General features: G+C 34.3%; 1 protein-coding gene across 1 annotated transcript in view; it reads right to left on the bottom strand.

The window, feature by feature from the left end:
- Positions 1-11851, bottom strand: part of LOC110029643 (ubiquitin-conjugating enzyme E2 35) — a 30974-nt gene extending 19123 nt beyond the window's left edge. The window contains exons 1-4 of the mRNA XM_020732027.1: positions 11691-11851; positions 11510-11537; positions 11243-11329; positions 5598-5656 (exon numbers count right to left, since the gene is read on the bottom strand). Of these exons, the coding sequence (XP_020587686.1) occupies positions 5598-5656; positions 11243-11329; positions 11510-11537; positions 11691-11726 (210 nt within the window). The 5' untranslated portion in view covers positions 11727-11851. The remainder of the gene's footprint in view (positions 1-5597; positions 5657-11242; positions 11330-11509; positions 11538-11690) is intronic.
- Positions 11852-18380: the final 6529 nt, after the last annotated feature.

Here is an 18380-nt window from a genome sequence, read left to right as displayed (position 1 = left end):
CACCCAATTCCCATGTATTTACATATCTAACACCTTAACTTTTACATTTTACATTTCTATCACCCAAATCATTTATATCACATAAAAAAATACAGCTTGTTAGAATAGAACCAAGGGTAAATCTTATTGATCCAAAGAGGGGTATAAATACCCGTTACAGGATCTCTATTAGAAATGAAATAAATAAGAATAGGATATGGAAGGAAAAGAAAAGAACAATAAAAATCCAAGCTAATAACTCGGAATAAACAGGAATTAATAATGGCTAAAACTAGTCATTAATAAATATTATAATACCCCCCTCAAGTTGAAATATAGATGTCAATCATGTTAAGCTTGGATTTGAAATAATCGAATAGTGGCTGAGGAAGATTGTGTGAGAATATTTGTCAGCTGACCACTAAATGGCACAAACGGAACACAAATCTCCCCGGGCTCGAGTTTTTCCTTAATGAAGTGTTGGTCAATCTCATCATGCTTAGTGCAATCATGTTGGATCGAGTTGCGAGTAATGTTAATGTCTGCTTTGTTATCACAGAACAATTGTAAGGAAGCAGAGGTTGTCATACGTAGTTCGTGGAGCATGATATTAACCAGAGAGCTTCACAAATTCCCGGGGACAGAGACCGAAATTCAGCTTCCGCACTGTTCCGAGCAACTACAAATTGTTTATTGTTTTTCCATGTGATCAGGTTTCCCCAAAAAAATGAGCAGTACCATCAGGTTGACTAGGCCCAATTCGTGTATGTATAAAATGTAATAGAACGAGAGGTATGGTAGAAAAAAATTGAACCTAGTATGTCTTTTAAATAGTGGAGAATATGGTAGACAGCTTAGAGATGGCGCTCATTAAAATCATGCATGAATTGACTGACTATCTCAACTGAGTGACAAATGTCGGGGTGTGTATAGGCAAGATAGATGAGCTTCCCCACAAGGTGTTAGTATTGAGACTTGTTTACAGGAACTGCATTGGGAACATTAAGAAATTTTTCATTGGGATCTATCGAGCAACCACTGGTTTGCACAGAAGAAGATTGTACTCTATCAAAGGTTTAATCACATATTTCCACTAAGAGGGGCAAATATCCTAAGATGGTCGAGCAACTTCCATGTCTAAAAAGTACCAAAAAAATCTCAAATCCTTCATTTAGGAAGTAACAAGAATGACTTTCAGAGACTCCAATGTTGGTAGATCATTATCTGTGCGAACAATATCGTCAACATAGACGATAAAGATAGCTACCTGGTCGCTGGAGGAATGTTGGAGGAAGAGAGTGTAGTCTAATTGAGCTTGAGTGAATTCATGGCCTACCATCACCTTTTTGAACATCCCGAACCATGCCCGTGGTGATTGTTTTAATTCATAGAGGGATTTTTGCAGCTTACGTACTTACCCCTGGGAGGCAATGGAGTCAAAACCTAGAAGAAGAGCCATGTATACCTCCACTGTAAAATTGTCATTCAAGAACACATTCTTGGCATCAAACTCAAATAAGGGTCAATCCAGATTCACTGCAAGGGATAAAAGGAATCAAATGGTGTTTAATTTAGCAACTCGAGCAAATGTCTCTTCAAAATCAACTCCATAGATCTCTGAGTACGCTTTGAATATCAATTGTGTCGTGTTGTGTTCAAAGGATTGATCAGATTTACACTTGATTCTAAAAATTCATCATCATCCGACTACTTTCTTGCCCCAAGGAAGATAAACAATGTCCCAATTATGGTTCTATTGATGAACATTCATCTCCTCCATGACAGCAGCTTGCCAGGTTAGGTTTGCTAACGCAACCTCAATAGTAAATAAAAGTCGATAATTGGTCTAGGTTGTATCAAATGCTCTGTAGCTTGGTGATAATCTGCAAAAAGAAACATAATTTGCCACAGGATGGAGAGAGCATCTCTGATTGCGTACCTTACTAGCAGAACTGAATTCCTCATTTGGAGAAGAAGCAGTGTTGGGAATGTCGTCCGGAGGGGATTCAGGGTCCAATAAGGGGTTAGCAAGCTTCAGAGTACGTGCATTAAAACAAGTGAATCGAGTGTAGCACGGAGAGTAAGAGGATGTACTGGTGGAACCAAAGAGACATAAAGCTCCTTGGTGGTAGGAGTGGTGGTCAGAGCCAAAGAAAGAGAGGGTTCCTCGATTGTAGATAACGTGGGGGGAACATCCACAGAAGTAAGGTAAGGAACAACGTCCAATAATTCAAGTCCCCCTCACTGTTAGCCGAGTTAGGAAAGTATGAAACACTTTCAAAAAAAGAGACATCATCACTCACAAAGAACTTGTTTGTGGTAGGGTCAAGGCACCGATACCACTCAGAGTATCTGAGGAAAACACATTGTATGAACTTGGGATCAAGTTTACTCCAAGTTATAGTTATGTTCTGAACAAAAGTTGTACACCCAAAAATTTTAAGACCTAAAGTGGAGAATACTTGATTGTTAGGAAAAGCATGATCCAAGAAGGCCAAAAAGGTACAGAAGTTGTGAGTTTTTTAGGGAACTCAATTGATGAGATAATTTGCAGTAAGAATTGCATCATTTCAAAAACATTTTGGGACATTAGAGTGAAATATAATAGAGCGACTAATGTCAAGAAGATGTCAGTTTTTTCTCTCGACTACCTCATTTTGTTGAAGAGTGTTAGTACATGAGCTATGATGAATAATGCTCTTCTTACCAAGAATTCTATTAATATAGAGTTAAAAAATTCACAATCATTGTCACTTTGAATGACTTGAATAAAAGTTTTAAATTGGGTCAAAATGAAGGTATGGGAGTTTTTGAAAGTGACATCAGCTTCAGATTTATCTTTTAAAATATAGACTCATCACATCCGAGTGTGGTCATCAATCAAAGTAAGGAATCACCATTTATTGGTGTAGGTAAGGGAACGAGAGGGTCCCCATAAGTCACTGTAAATAAGAGAAAAAAGTGCAGAAGATGTGTAATTGTGGGGTGGATACGGAACACGATGATTTTTAGTTAACTAACAGATTTCACATTTGAAATTATAAAAATTTTGTTAGTAAACATCAATGGATATAACTATTTTAGATACTGAAAACTAGGATGACCAAAATGACGGTGTAACAGCATAATAGGACATTCAATGAACTAAGATAAACTGCAACTACTGGGTGAATTATCCTCGCTCTTCGTGTTTTTCTCTTGAAAGAAGTAGAGCCCGCCAACCCGCTTAGCAGTTTCAATCATCCGCTCTGAAAGACGATCCTGATAGACAAAGACATCAAAAGAAAAATGAGCAATACAATCAATATCATATGTCAGCTTATTGATAGATAAAAGCCGACACTTTAGCAGAGATACATGTAATACAAATTATGAAGTTAGACCTGTTGTTAAAATAACAAACCATTTACCAACAATGGAACTTTGCGGCTCGTCAGCAATTTTAACAATATATTTCCTTAGCAAGGATAGTATGTCGAAAAGGCTTAAAAGTTTCCAGTCATGTGGTCTGTGACAACTGAATCAATGATCCATATATTAGAAGAGGCATTCAAAGGATTAATACCTTGAAGAACGTGGGAGGTCGACGGGCCAGAAGAGAGCAAACTAGACCCAAGCAGCTTGATTAAGTGCTCTATTTGACTTTAAGAGAATTAGAGAATTCTGGAATTTTCTGGGTAGAGGACGGTTGTACCGTGTTGGATTTAGAAGTTATAGTGAGACCCTTAACAGTGGAAGATTTGGCCGATGGTTTTGATGCAGGTTTCCTGTAGAGCTTCCAACATTTATCACGAGTGTAGTTGGGTTTGTGACAATAATCTGGGGTTAAAAGTTATTGTCGTTTAGTTTATGGGTTGTAATTAAGAAGATTATGTTGTTTTCCCGTCCACTAGTTTGTAGAGGAACGGAGTTTGGAATTGACCCTCCAATGCAATCAAGTTCACTTTAGGAGTCTGCCATGATTCCATCTGATCCAAAGGAAATGATAACTTGTTGAGACATCGGATGATTCCGGAAGCAAGAGGGGATAGATATGGCCTACGGAAGAAGCTCTGGAAATCCAGGAAACTGACTCAGACAACCTTCCTCCGAGGCTAGAAACATGTATGGCCAGCTGGACAAGAAGAATGCCAATGTACTGGCGAACTTAAAGGGAGACCGAGCAATCAGGCTCTGTTCCCGGCAGCTGGGCAGTCAGGACGTTCCTTCTAGAGCAACATCCGACCGACAGGAGGTAAAAATGGCGCCTAGAAGAACCTATAGCTGACTGGACTGGACGAGAGAGAGAGAGATTATGAGATCCGGCTGGCTGGAGGAAGGGACAGCACCGGAAAGAAGCAACCGGAGGCAACAAGAGGCCCAACAACTAATAACTTAGAATAGCTTATTGATGCAAAGAGAGGTATCAATACCCATTACAGTATCTCTATTAGAAAGGAAAGAAATAAAAACAAGACATAGTAGAAAAGGAAGGGAATAGTAAAGCATCCAAGCTAATAACTTAGAATAAACATAAATTAATAATGGTTAAAACTAGCCATTTATAAATATTCTAATACAGTTATGATAACCTTTAAAAAGTGAAACTCGTCTTTTCATATATAGATAAAGTGGTATATGTGAAAATTAAAGTTTTTGTGTTAGATATGTAAATACATCGAAATTGAGCTCATGAATTTTGGTCACTTTATTTTGAGCCTTAGTAAATTTGATTCCTCAACAAAACAATTTGAGCTAAATATTCGTCTACTTGCGAGAATTTTGATTTTTTTTTTTTGGTTAAAAAACAAACTTAAGTCTCACATTAAATGGACTAAATAATAATAATAAGCATTCCCATTTTGGTCAATTCTTCCAATAATACACCCGTCGTGTTTTCTATAAATTAATAAAAAAGATAAACATAAAAATGGAACAGCTCAACAGGAAATGATGAAATTGCCATGCAGCTTTGAAATTCCCAAGGGACTTGAAGTAAAGTCTATCGCCAATCACAAGAAAGTAACATACCCGAACAGATGATAACAGCATACACTGTCACTATTATAATTAGCCTTGTAGAAATAAAACAGGGTTATAAACTAGCAAAACAAAAATGATAAAACCATACACTATATAAATTTTAAACACTAATATTCTCACTAGGTGTACCAAGACCCCGGGAAGCATGTAACTGAACTTCAACATGCCCAGCAAACAGTAGGTGCTCGTTCACTTTTACCACTACTTTGTGCATAAAAAAGTATGGGGGACTTCAAATTATCAAGCACAGCTACTCAATCTCACGGTTCGCCATGTGTGAAGGTCAAACAAACTTATCCAAACAAAGCGTAAGTTGAACTCAATGAAATAAACAACTCCGTTGCCCAATGACTTTAGCTATAAAAATTATGTAAATGTGCGGATAAACAAATATAATCCAAATGGATTGAACCAGTTTAAATATGACGATAACAAGCCAGTGCCATCTTTTGTAATATCTAAATTAAATTTATAACATAACTGAATATAATACTTAGCAACATAGTTTTGAAAACACTCAATGGAATTAACATATAAAAACCTTTGCAGACACAGTAAAAATAAAATACGAAAGCTTTCAGAATCAGTTCTCATACCTTCGGAGCAGCCATGGGATATTCTTCAGGAAGAAACAGCTCAAGTTTAAAAACCCCTCCTAATCAAAAAAAATAAATCAAGCAAAAATGCATAAGATTCTAATGAGAGAACATAAAAAAGGTTATACATAGAAATATGACTTTTATGAAAAATCATCATCATTAGTTTTTTGACTCATTGAACTTCTTAAAGTTACCTTAATGAACCAACCTGTCATTTATTCCTTTTAGGTTTGCAAGTAGTGTTAACTCCATGTTAGATAAATCCTATCATGTAACTTCCCTTGTCTTTCTTTTCACACCCATCAATTTTCCTAAATTTAATGTAGGATGAAAATTTGAACGTCCAAGTCCATGTGTGGATCGTCCGAACATGCCCAGAATTGGACAAGGCCAGTCCAATCCGTCGCCAGTCCTAGGATTTCCACCCCCTTGAGTAGGCTGACCCCCTCTAGAGCAATTATTTACTTTATTTGGGCTAAAAATAGGGCTATCTTTGCTTCTTGAGTATAAATATGATATTTAGAACTATGCTATTTGATTCAATAATTCTATGTTAATTGATTGGTACACTGTGACTCCTATAGAGAGATGATTATTCACTTTGGATTTTAATTTCTGCTTATTTCGTCATCTCTTTCGAGGATATCATTATACTTCAGGAGAGAACCGATGCTTGAGCCAGTTACACAACCCTCAATCTACATGAACCTTGGTTGAGTTGAACTACAATCAAAAGTGCTAACCCAAGGGATTTTAATGATTATAAATAATGAAATTGGATAATGATCATGAACTTTTTGGATTAATCCATTTCATAATCCCATCAATCTTTTGTGTGTTGTTAGATGTTGGATTCTTCAAGTACAGGCACGACTACTACAAGCATAACTACGAATTCCGAGCATGCCCATTGCCTTGTGCTGTTTGAGGACTAATGTCTTGGTGAAGTATTGCTTTAATCTTCTCGTTTGTGTCAGTTGTGTTTGTTTTGCCAGTGTTTCTTATTTTTATTAAATATGATACAAATTCAATTTTCCTGTTGCAGTGTGAATCCAGTCCGAGTTAGATTTTCTATGGTATTTAACTATAATTTACTTTGGATTAATTAGTAATAAAATTACTGCTTAGTATGGTTTTCTTGTATTTTCCAGTTCAATCAAAAGAGGACAAATCTCTATTTGATCGAAACCCTTTCAATTTGTGAATTTATAAAATTGTGTGGTTTCATACGTTTGCAATATGAAGTTGCATCATGGACCTTAAGGTTTCAACAATAAATCTGCTACATCGGCATTAAAATGCAAGGTTACTTCATTATGTAAACTAGAAGGGGGACGTATTAATCGGGCAATAAAAGACAAAAAATATCATTTAAATGAAATATTATAAGCTATGCATATTGAAAACTATAACGTGATTATTTAAACATTTAAAATATATTCCTCCATTTTATGGTAGGTTTAATCTATAAAATTCTTAAATGAGATCAATAATTTAGAGAATTTCATTTAAAGATAAGATGACTGATTTCCAAAGACATGAATATGCAAAATCAAAAATAGAGGGACATACTCATTAATTTGGAGAAGCATTGCCATCAAATCTACATAGCTAAAATGATATATAAGCTTGAGAAAAAATTTTCATTTAGTGATTATAAAGATCAACTGCATGTCAATTTAAAAGGTGTAAACAGGATGATTATGGTAAGTTTGAATATTATGCAGAATTTACTAAGCCTTGTAGGTATACACTATTTTCTACAAAGCTATTATAATAACATTATATTTTTCGTTAAAAGTATTAGGAAAAAAATTATGGATAATATAGAATTAAGTTATCATTCATTAAAAATATTGCATTTGATTTTATGCAGATTTTCAAATTTTAAGAAATATTACATTCACTTTAATAGAACCAGTATATATCATATGCTTTAAAGTCTATCAAAGGCATCAAGGACAAGTATAATACAAGGTCGAATATATATTAATGAAAGCACTATAGTTCATAAATATTCTCCAAGGGATTTAATAGATGCAGAAGATGATTTATAGTTGCAACATGAATATATCTCTGATATTGTTGAATCAGAATATGCACATTTATTTAAGTTTTGAGACTAAAATTAAGCATGGACCTAAGCTTCTAATATAAATTGAGTATATTCTAGACATTCAACTGAATCAATCATATCTACTATAGTTAATGAATGGAATGAGCAATCCATAATGCAACCCTTGAGGGCTTTTCTATGAAAATTATCCCTATAATACACCATCAAACTGATATTGATTTTATTTTTAGTTCTTGGTTTCTTGATTTGCGAACTTATAAATAAATATTATGAGGAGAATTAAATAGTGCTAATATTTTAAGCCAATTGGGTCAGCTTTGTTTAAGATCATGCAGTTTATCCGTTTTCAACTTTCTTTATCACTCGTCTTCTGGAAATTAGTTATAGGTCTTTATTGCTAAAAATAAACACGTATAATAACAAATTAAAATTTTCATTACTTGTATCATACTATATTCATTATTTCGACTATTTAACTCATTTGCATGAAAAAAAATTCAGGAAATATACTATTATTATAACAATAACATGTTAATTGTTGATGTGCAAAAAAGATGTGGAATTTCATCAAATGATAATGCATTAGTATTTGTGAATCCTACCATGATTCTTACAGGAGTTCTTAAGAAAATTAATGCAAGAAACGAGAGACTATATAAATCATGCCATGCATTGGGATAAACACTTAAAAATTGGAAGCTCTAGAAAATTCTGACAGCCATTCACTTCAATATGTCTTTCATGAACCTGCAACCAATGCTTTGGATTACTATTTCTTTCTACCACCTACTTATGAATTCACATCTAAGATAATGCTATAGTGTTCTACATAGCTAATTCTAAAGAATATATTAGATAATGAACATGAAACCAATGGCTTAGATTATTATTTCTTTCTAGCTTATAATTATGAATTTACATCTAAAAGACAGTCAGACGTATTTTATTTTGGGCATTATATTGGATAATTACATTATTTCTGCTATAAATGGTGGATTTGCTCATTTTGTGAATGTACATGGGGCATAGTTTTGTACACCCTTTTGTAACTTTTTTGTTTTTAATTTAATGTGATATGCGCACCATTTAAATAAAAATGGTGGATTTTAAAAATATTTTGTAAACATCAGCATGTATAATGATCCATGGATTACATTGCAAGAAGCACAGCATTTATATATTGATCTTCAAGAGAACGTCAAATGCAAAATTAGACATAGCCAAACTTGTTAAAGTAGAAAGATTTGATAGAAATATAAATGGCTAGATTCTTTGAAAGCGAAATTATGCATTATGATTAGAGAGGTAGCAAGATAAATGCAGTTTGCACCTTAGTTCTTCTACTCTTCAACTTCCAATTTAGTAACTTCTGTTTCTAATATGCGGAAACATCTAATATGAGGATACTATGAGAACCAGATGTGTTCTCTAAATAGTTAAGATTCAATAATTTGGTAGTTGTGTGGGTTAGTTTGGTCATTGGTTCATTGATTTGCTTATGTGTATTGGTTCGATCATTGATTCTTTAAGTTGGTATTCAATTCAATGGTTCCATCCCATGTGTTAGTTTACGTGGTGTTACATGAAAACATTTTAATTGATTCATATAGGAATGAGTGAACTTTTGCCATATGAATCCTTGCAACCTATTGAACTATCTTGATGTATGGCTTTTGTAGTGGCTAGAGTATTGTGGTTATTATAGTAATATGATTTTTAGTTTTGTATTAATATTATGCTTATCCTCGTACCTACTTTTCTGGACACCATTGTGCTCCAATAGAGGATTGATACTCATGTTGATCACAAGCAACTTTATCCACATGAAACCTGGTTGATTTGAACAACAATCACAACTGCTAACCCTAAGGAATGCGTGGTTATAAATTAAAATTTTAAGTCATAAGAAATAATTTTTCAACTTAATAAATTTAAAATTCCTTTCACTATTGTTTATGCTTGCTAGATGTTGAATTCTTTGAGCGCATTACATGTGTGACTAACAATTTCTTGAGGAAGTTTTCTCCTTGCATTAACGTTAAGTCCTGATTTTAGCCACTTTTGATGAATTCTTACTTTATCCTTTTCGTATATGCTATTTGTGATTGGTTTTACAAGCACTATATCCGATACAAACTGAATTATCAGATGGAAAATGTAAGTCTCTTTTGAGTTTCTTTTTAATGGTCATGATTTTATTGATGAATTTCTTTGATTTAATCAATCATGAAATTATTTTTTTGGAGTTGATTTTAGTATTTTCTGGTTTTCAACAAAAGAGAATGAGATTTTCTTTATTGGTGGTTTTGGATTTGATAATTCCAAATTTGAATTGTGTTTTTATATATTTGTATCATTTAGTTGCATTAGCAATTCTAAGCTTCAAGAGGACTTATATGGTGAAGTATCAAAACTAGCAACGCATTAGCAAAGTTAGCAAATATAAGGCCATAAGAATATGGTGCTTAAAAAAGTTAAATGATTTTAAGGTGTGAGAAATTCATACAGTGTGATGGAACAAGTGCCAGCGCACTAGTGTAAAATTGCTAAAAAAAAGAAAGCCTACTCCACTTCAACCGGTAAACTTCCATAGTTTGTTTCACATGGACCATGCAACAACAGCACTTTATTTACCAATACCGCAATCCATTACATGGAAAGAACATTGATAAGACTTACGTGTCGTATGTAAAGCTTGACAAAAGGCCATACATATTGCAGCAATAAATACAACAAAAAGTTTAAAAAAAAAAGATGTATAACTAGTAATAATATCTAGGTGAAAATGTCTATAAGGAATGTTAAATCAATAGTCCAAGAAATATTGTGAGCAACTACACTACAATAGTCAGCAGCCTTGATGTAAATCTTCCAGGTCATATATATGCAACCACCGTAAAGTTACGAAAATTGCATGGTTCAGCTTCAACTCTAAATAACTCAGTCATGTTCAGTAGTGACTTTCAAACCATTTTATTTAGGATCCACATACAACGGAAAGTTAAAACATCTATAATTCTAGTTTCCATAATGACTCATCATTTAATTATCATGGAATTGAAAAGGGCTTCTTATGCATCCTTGAGCACCAACCTTTATTGGTAATGGCAAGGAAGCATTTGATTGTGAATAAACAGGAATGGTTGAAGGGAGGAATAAAAGATCCAATTGAATGGGGGAAAATAATTTCACTGCCTCAAATACCAATCAAATTCTAATTTGAACGTGCTAATTGCCTATATTTCATGAGCAATCCATTATGGAGAAGTTAAATCTCGTTAACTCATGCAGTATATTGTGTGGTGGACCATTTCTCCAATCTAAGAATTTAGAAGAAATATCTAGCTAACATAAAGAATTGCAACAGGGGAAAATATGGAAATTAGAAACCAGCAACCCAGACAGATCATTTTATTATTAAAAGAACGATAACCTTTGAAAATAAAATTATAAAAAAAAAAACCTGATTCTAGATAACAAGTGATAATTTGGGCAGCAATGGCGGAGTATAAACACAAACATATGCTATTAATTAGCAATCAATTCAGCTCAGAAGTTCAATCACCTTCAAACGGAGACTGCGATGGCCCAAGAATCATAACATTGAAGTAGCGCATGTTATCTTCCGAAGGTGACGCACTGATCCCTGGAGCTGCAGGAGAACAAAAAACCAACAAAAAATTAAAAAACGGAAAAAAAAAAACACCGTAGAGATACAACTCCGCCAAATGACAATCAAACATAAAAAATAAACAAACTCAAACCCTATAAACAGCAGCTTCCAGCGCCGCTAACCGATTATAAACGTCCCCAGAGCAGGAAGAGAATTTACCTGGTTCGCTGAGAAGGCGCTGCGTTTCCTGCAGAATCACAAGATCAGAAACCGGAAAATTTCAGTGATACGTAGATCGCAGTAAGAAAAAAAAAACATGAAAACTCGACGGCTAGGTAGATGCAGCTATATTTCTAGCCGGCGCGCAATTCTTAAACTGTCTTGCGAAGAGTTATCTAACCTTAATGATTCTTCTTGGCAAATTGCTATTCGCCATCCCCACTGCTTTTCTCCTGTAGCAGCAGAAAGTGAAGCCGTGAAGGTAAAGCAAATCTGGGAAGAGATCCGAAAATAGAGCTGCAGCGACTCCAAGCAGATGACGACCTTTGGCATAACATCAGATAAAATAATAAAGAAGTGCATTTACATAAATACCAATCAATTAGTACTTATTTACATACCCAACACCTAAATTTTACTTCCAAGTACTTATACCACCCAAAATTTACATATTATATAAAAAAAATTTTAATTTAAGAATTGCGTGTAGATATAAATTTGGTTAAGAATTTTTAGAGCTCCCACTGAACCCAAATATATGTATTCTAGCGGTTTTACCCATTGCTCATTCTAAATTAAATGAAATGTAATTATTAATTCATCACTTAATTCATTATGAAAATTTAAATTTATTATTTGAAAATTATTCATTTAAATTTAAGGGTATTTACATACATTATACATAGCACACATTCATATGCATTTACAAATCTCACCCCTAAACTTTCATATTTACACACATCACACTCAAATCTTTAATTCACATCAAAAATACATATTTTTAAAAGTGAAATACCACAAAGTGTCAATTATATGAATATGAAAGTTACATGTTAGTTATGTAAATATGTAAGGATGGTAGGTTATACTCATTTATATGTACTAAATTAAAAGGAAATATACATTTTGATGTAATTTAAGCAATGATACTTGCGTGTATATCATTAAATGATGTATTTACATTTCCAATATCCAAATTTTTATAAGTTAGTATTAATAACATTTTTAATATGATTTTAAAATTTTAGTGTTTTGTGAATAAATATAAGATTTAAATATTAGATGCATGAGCGGCTAATTTTTTTCTTTCCGGTTTTAGGGGTACGAATTGGGTAAATAATGTTTTGATTTAGGGGCATTTACATACAAACAGCCCAATTCCTATGTATTTACATATCAAATGCCTAAACTTAATATCTTTCATTTTACCACTAAATCTTTCATATCACATAAAAAGTGTCATCATTTTTACTTTTAGAAGTGAGATGCACCTTTTCGTTCATAGAAAACATGGCATGAATGTAAAAATTGAAGTTTTGGTGTTAGATATGTTAAATACGTAAATTGATACACCGTCAATAATTTTTCTACACCCAGCACAAATCTCAAGATATGACACGGATCTCAATATAATATTGAAATGTTCAAGCTCTAATAAAAAGTCATTCGGGGCCTCGATTTCACCAAACTTACAACCAAGCTGACCGGCTCGACGAGACAAACTCAATGATAATAAGATGGATCCAACATGAACCAAATTAAGCCTCAATCAAGATATTAACCAGCTTTTAAAATCTTTCTCGACGCACTTGGAATGTGAAACGGGTGTCGAATCCAGTGAGTCTATGTTCGAATTGAGCATCTTGACGGGTCTAATCCAACGAACCCAAAATCGCTCAAAATTGACATCGTTAAGGCATTAAAATCCCAATCAAACAGCACCTGATTAAATGAAACTCTTTGAACTGTCTCATCAATGTGATTCGTACATGCATTAATTGCACATGAAACTCTATAAATATAGCTTATCGTCTCTCTTTAAAAAGGGTGGAGAGCTTGATAACGGATAAATTGCTTCAAACTTTGAGAATGAACTGAAGTTCAGTATCACTTTTTCCACAACCAAATGGAGCTTACTTACCACCAATTCAACATTCAACAAGAAAATACCCCGCTCACCATGTTATCTTCTAGTGATGAAACCATTCTTTTGTTGATATGAGCCGCCAATCTCCCTGACATTATAAGTTTCACTCATCCGTCTCATGCAGCTCACCTGACACTACCCCGCTTAACTGTCACTTCTACTGATATCATCCTTGACAAGCTGCAATGACTGCTTCGAGAAGATTTCCCTTTGTATAAAAGGTATCAATTCACTGTTCACCACCGTAACTTCTAAAAATCATCTTCTTTGGCTAACGTGGTTCTTTGACACCCTATCTCAGCGGGCTTCATACTCTCAAATATCAATTCCTACGAAGGGGTAACTAACTCATACGAGCACGTCAATCACTATGAAACTATCACGCACATTCATTGTGCCTTTGATGAGCTTCTCTGCTAAGTGTTCCCTACGACTCTTAAGGGTCAAGTGCGCATATGGTTTTACTCCCTTTCGGTGGCACCATAAGCACCTTCAATGAACTTGTCAATTCATTTATAGAGCAATTCATAGTAAATAGAATGATCATCAAAAATTCATCTCACCTGTTGGGAGTACGTCGGAATGAGGGGGAACCCCACAAGAAATACTTTCTCAGGTTTTCTACTGAAACCCACCAGATACCGGGAGTGGATCTAGAGATACTGAGAGGAGTTTTTCTTGGAGGGCTTCGATCATAACCTTTATACTCATCATCGATGTAGTAGACGGTTTGCTCTTATGCTGATATTGTCTATTGTGTTGAAGCTCAAATCTCTACAAATGAGGACATAAGTGCACGCAAGGAACAATACGCGTTATTGAGGTGAAAACTCAAGAATAACGTCAGAGATATCAGTAAAATTTTATAACGAAAAATGGTTCTAACTGTATGGGAATCACGAGCATCGACCAGAAAAAGAATACACGCCCCTCAACATGTCACGCGTCAACATCCAACTAGTCATCAATGATGAAAAGTTCATCATGTGGCCAAGATCGTTAAAAAATCTAGATAATGGAGACCAATCTCAATATTGTTATTTCCATCAAACGAAATGACATTCAACAGAAATATGTTTCAATTCAAGGAATAAATCAAACTTCTAATACGCCAAGGTCATCTTGATTGTTACTTATAAGAACGATGTGATGGAAATCATAAGAAAATCGTCAGGATTATCGAATGATAAGTACAACTCCAAATTATCTTATTTGGTAAAAGTATGACACATAAACTAATAACTTTAGTGATATTTTTCATGTTACTTTAAAAAATTATCATTTCTTATTATCTAAAAAAAGGTTTATTTGTGCATAAATTCTCAATGAGGGCAAGCAGCTGACAAGGTCTCTATCATTAATCCCAAAAATCAAGCACAAGAGGTAAGGCTCAATGAAGATGTATGATACTCCTGAGAGTCGAGCATGAGAGGCAATACTCAGTGGGAAACTACCGTTCCCCTCGAAGTTAAGCTCAAGTGGCTAAACTTGATGGGAAGATATGATACTCTTAGAAGTCGATCCTAATAGGCAATACTTAATGGGAAGCCATCATAGCCCTAAAAGTCGAGCCCAAGGGGCAATACTTAAAGGGAATATATGGTACTCTTGGAAGTTAAGCCTAAGATGCAAGACTCGATGGAAAAATATATAATGCCCCTCGAAGTCGAACTCAGGTGTCAAAATCGATGGGAATATCTGGTACTCTTGGGAGTCAAGCCTAAGATGAAAGTCTCAATAGAAAGCTATCATGCCCCTAGAAGTCGAGCTCAAGAGTCAAAACTCGATTGGAAGATCCAGTATCCCTGGAAGTCAAGCCTAAAAGGAAAGACTCAATTGAAGCTACCATGCACCTCGAAGACAACCCAATAGAGAAGCCTTGATGGGAATCTAATAATGGATGGGGGTCCTCACTCAAAAGACTCTAAGAGATCAAGTGGTTGACAGGGCCACCACATAAATATCTCAGAATGATACGTGCCTCAAAAGAAACATATACATCAAAGACTTAAGAAGGATACAAGACTCGTAATACATGGGTACATTGAAGACCTTCAAATGTTGCAAGCCTCAGGAGGCACAAGTACATTAAAGAACTTTGAAGGCTACAAGCCTCAGGAGACAGATATACATTAAATACCTCGAAAGGCTACAAGCCTCAAGAGGCACGTGTACGAAAAAGTCCTCTGAAGGTTACAAGCCTCAGGAGGCACAAGTGTATTAAATACATCAGAAGGCTACAAGCTTCAGGAGGCATAAGTGCATTAAAGACCTTAGAAGGTTAAAAGCCACGAGAGGCGCATGCACAAGAAATATCTCATAAAACTACAAACCTCATAAAGCACCAACATATTTCAAGCTTCTATAAGACATAAGTACGACAAAACTAAAAAAAGTCATGCCTAAGAGGATATAAATCTCATAAGGCATGAGCATAAAAAGTAATGTGATTATTTTTTATAAAGTGCATGTGCTAACTTTAATTGTAGAATTACACACAATTGAGATGTCACAACAACCTTTGAAGCAACATCATCGACGTACAATGAAATACATCTACAAATGCCATATTTGATAATTAAAATTGATATAAAGATCAACAAGAAATGGTACAAAGGCTGCAAGTGGTATGCTCATATTCAAATGACGGTGAAACATCTCTTCAAAATTCGAGTACTTCTATCAACTTTCAGGGATCTTTAGATATCGCCACCACAAAAAAAAAAAAAAAAATCTCGCGACTGAAAAGCTTGGAATTTTTCAACACATTCAAAATGCGCGAGAACAATACGGGAATCTCATGTGGAATGTGCATCAGAAAATTCCAATTTTTTTCGTCTCTTCTAGCATTTTGGGCGATTTTCCTTAAATGTTGTAATTTCAACAAGGTGAAATAAGATCTTGTTGATTGCCTGTCATGCAGAACATTGACGACATTCCTCTACACACTCAAGAAATAAGATATTGTTGTTCGTCTGCTACGCAGGATGTAGACAACTTTTTTTTTGCATCATAAAACGAAAGAAGATTTAGTACCTCGTCTGCCACGTAAGATAAAGACTTCCTCTGCATATTCTTCAAGAAAGAATACCTCATTGCTCACCTGTTACGTGGGACAGAAGTGACATTCTCATGCAACGCAACAAAACAAGAAAATCCTGTTAATTGTCTGCTACGTAGGCCGATGATGACTTTCTTCTTCTCAGAAATCTTAGATCACTATTACACATGTATGAGGACTCCACTTCGTTCCTTCTATCCTTTGTCTATTTATAAGCTAAAAAAATATTTGCATTTATTTACTAAAAAATAATGCAAGCAATTCATTAAAAAAAAAGACAAAAGAAATTAAAATAATAATTTAAAAAATTAAAATCTATCTAAATTCTCTTGTATTTTGTCTTATGCCTTCCAGCCTTTATCTTTTCACCGTCGTACATTTGACTTTCAACCTTTTAGCAATTGATCTTTTAACTCTCTCATTGCAAAGAAAAAAGAAATCTAAGTCCCAAAGTCCTCACTGTTATCCCTTTTCCAAATTTATGTATTAGCTTTGCAAGCTTTATTATATAATATCGTGGTATTAATTATATTAAAATATGAATATTATGCAAGGGGCTCATTTTCTGTCCGGACTCCTAACGTGGCTCTACGTGCGGCGGAGGTTATTCCTGAGTTATTTTCAGGTTATTTCTGGGTTATTTTCAATAATCAAAAAATAACCCTGAAATAACCCGCGATATTTATTTTTTGATTATTTTTGAGTTATTTCATGATTATTGAAAATAACCCAGAAATAATATGAAAATAACTCCGAAATAACCTCCGCGACACGTAGAGCTACATTAGGAGTCAACACAAAAAAATTTTCGTTGATGACTGGGAGAGGGATTGAATTCGGGAGTAAAGACGACACAATTAACTTAGCTGCTTATGTGTTCTTGTTAAAGCGCATACCTATGGTATTCAAATAATAATCTTAATTGTAAAACATAGATAAATATTATATTTATAATATAAATACAAATAAAAATATATGGCGGAGATATTATAACCAAGTAATTTCTAAATATAGATGTATATATCTGTAAAAATATATTGAAAAATAGAAAGTGATGTAGATTTTAATATTTTTGGAGGAAAATGTTGATATGGCTAGAAAATGGGGAGAAATTGGTACAAAGATCAACAAATTTCTAACATTTAATATGAATTTTGAGGTATAACACGGATCTCTAGGCAATCTTTCGAGCAAAAAATATTTGAAATTTGATAAAAAATCATCTAGAGCCCCGATTCCAGGAAACTTACAGTCAAACTAACTGATTGGGCCCGACATACCCAATGGTACCAAAATGAGTATAATCTGAATCAAATCAAGTCCTAATGAAGTCATTAAAATTTTTTTGGAAGATTTATGTGCAAACTTGGAAGGTGAAAACATATGCTGAATCTAGTGAGTTTATAGTAGAACCGAGCGACTTAATAAGTCAAATCCAGTGAGCCCAAGATCGCTCAATTATGACATTATTAAGACACTAAAAAATCCATGAAACGATGTTTGATTAAAAGAAACTATATTGACTGTCAAATGAAAGTGATTCATATTTCTGCATTAATTGCATTGAAACTCTATGAATAAAGCCCTACTCTTAGTCCTCTCTTAAAAAAGGGTGGAGAGAGCTTTAGAATTAAAGTAGAGTTTAAAGGTATGTTTGAGGTAACTGCAACTTATTGAATAATCTGCTGATAAACTGATTAAAGTTAATTTGCTCATAAGTTAGATGCGGTGGTTATTACAAATTTTTATTTTTTTTGGAAAAGCCAGATCAATGTCAGAAAGTTGAAAATGCTGTTTTCAGTTTTTTGAAAACACATAAGCTGTCAAAACGCAGTTTACCCAAACAGGTCAGGTGCATTTTCAAAACGCACAACACCAAAAAG

Source organism: Phalaenopsis equestris, unplaced genomic scaffold (assembly GCF_001263595.1).
Source record: "Phalaenopsis equestris unplaced genomic scaffold, ASM126359v1 Scaffold000600, whole genome shotgun sequence".
Lineage (NCBI taxonomy): Eukaryota > Viridiplantae > Streptophyta > Magnoliopsida > Asparagales > Orchidaceae > Phalaenopsis > Phalaenopsis equestris.
Note: the sequence above shows the minus strand (reverse complement) of the source record. Positions and strands in the feature narration are given on the sequence as shown.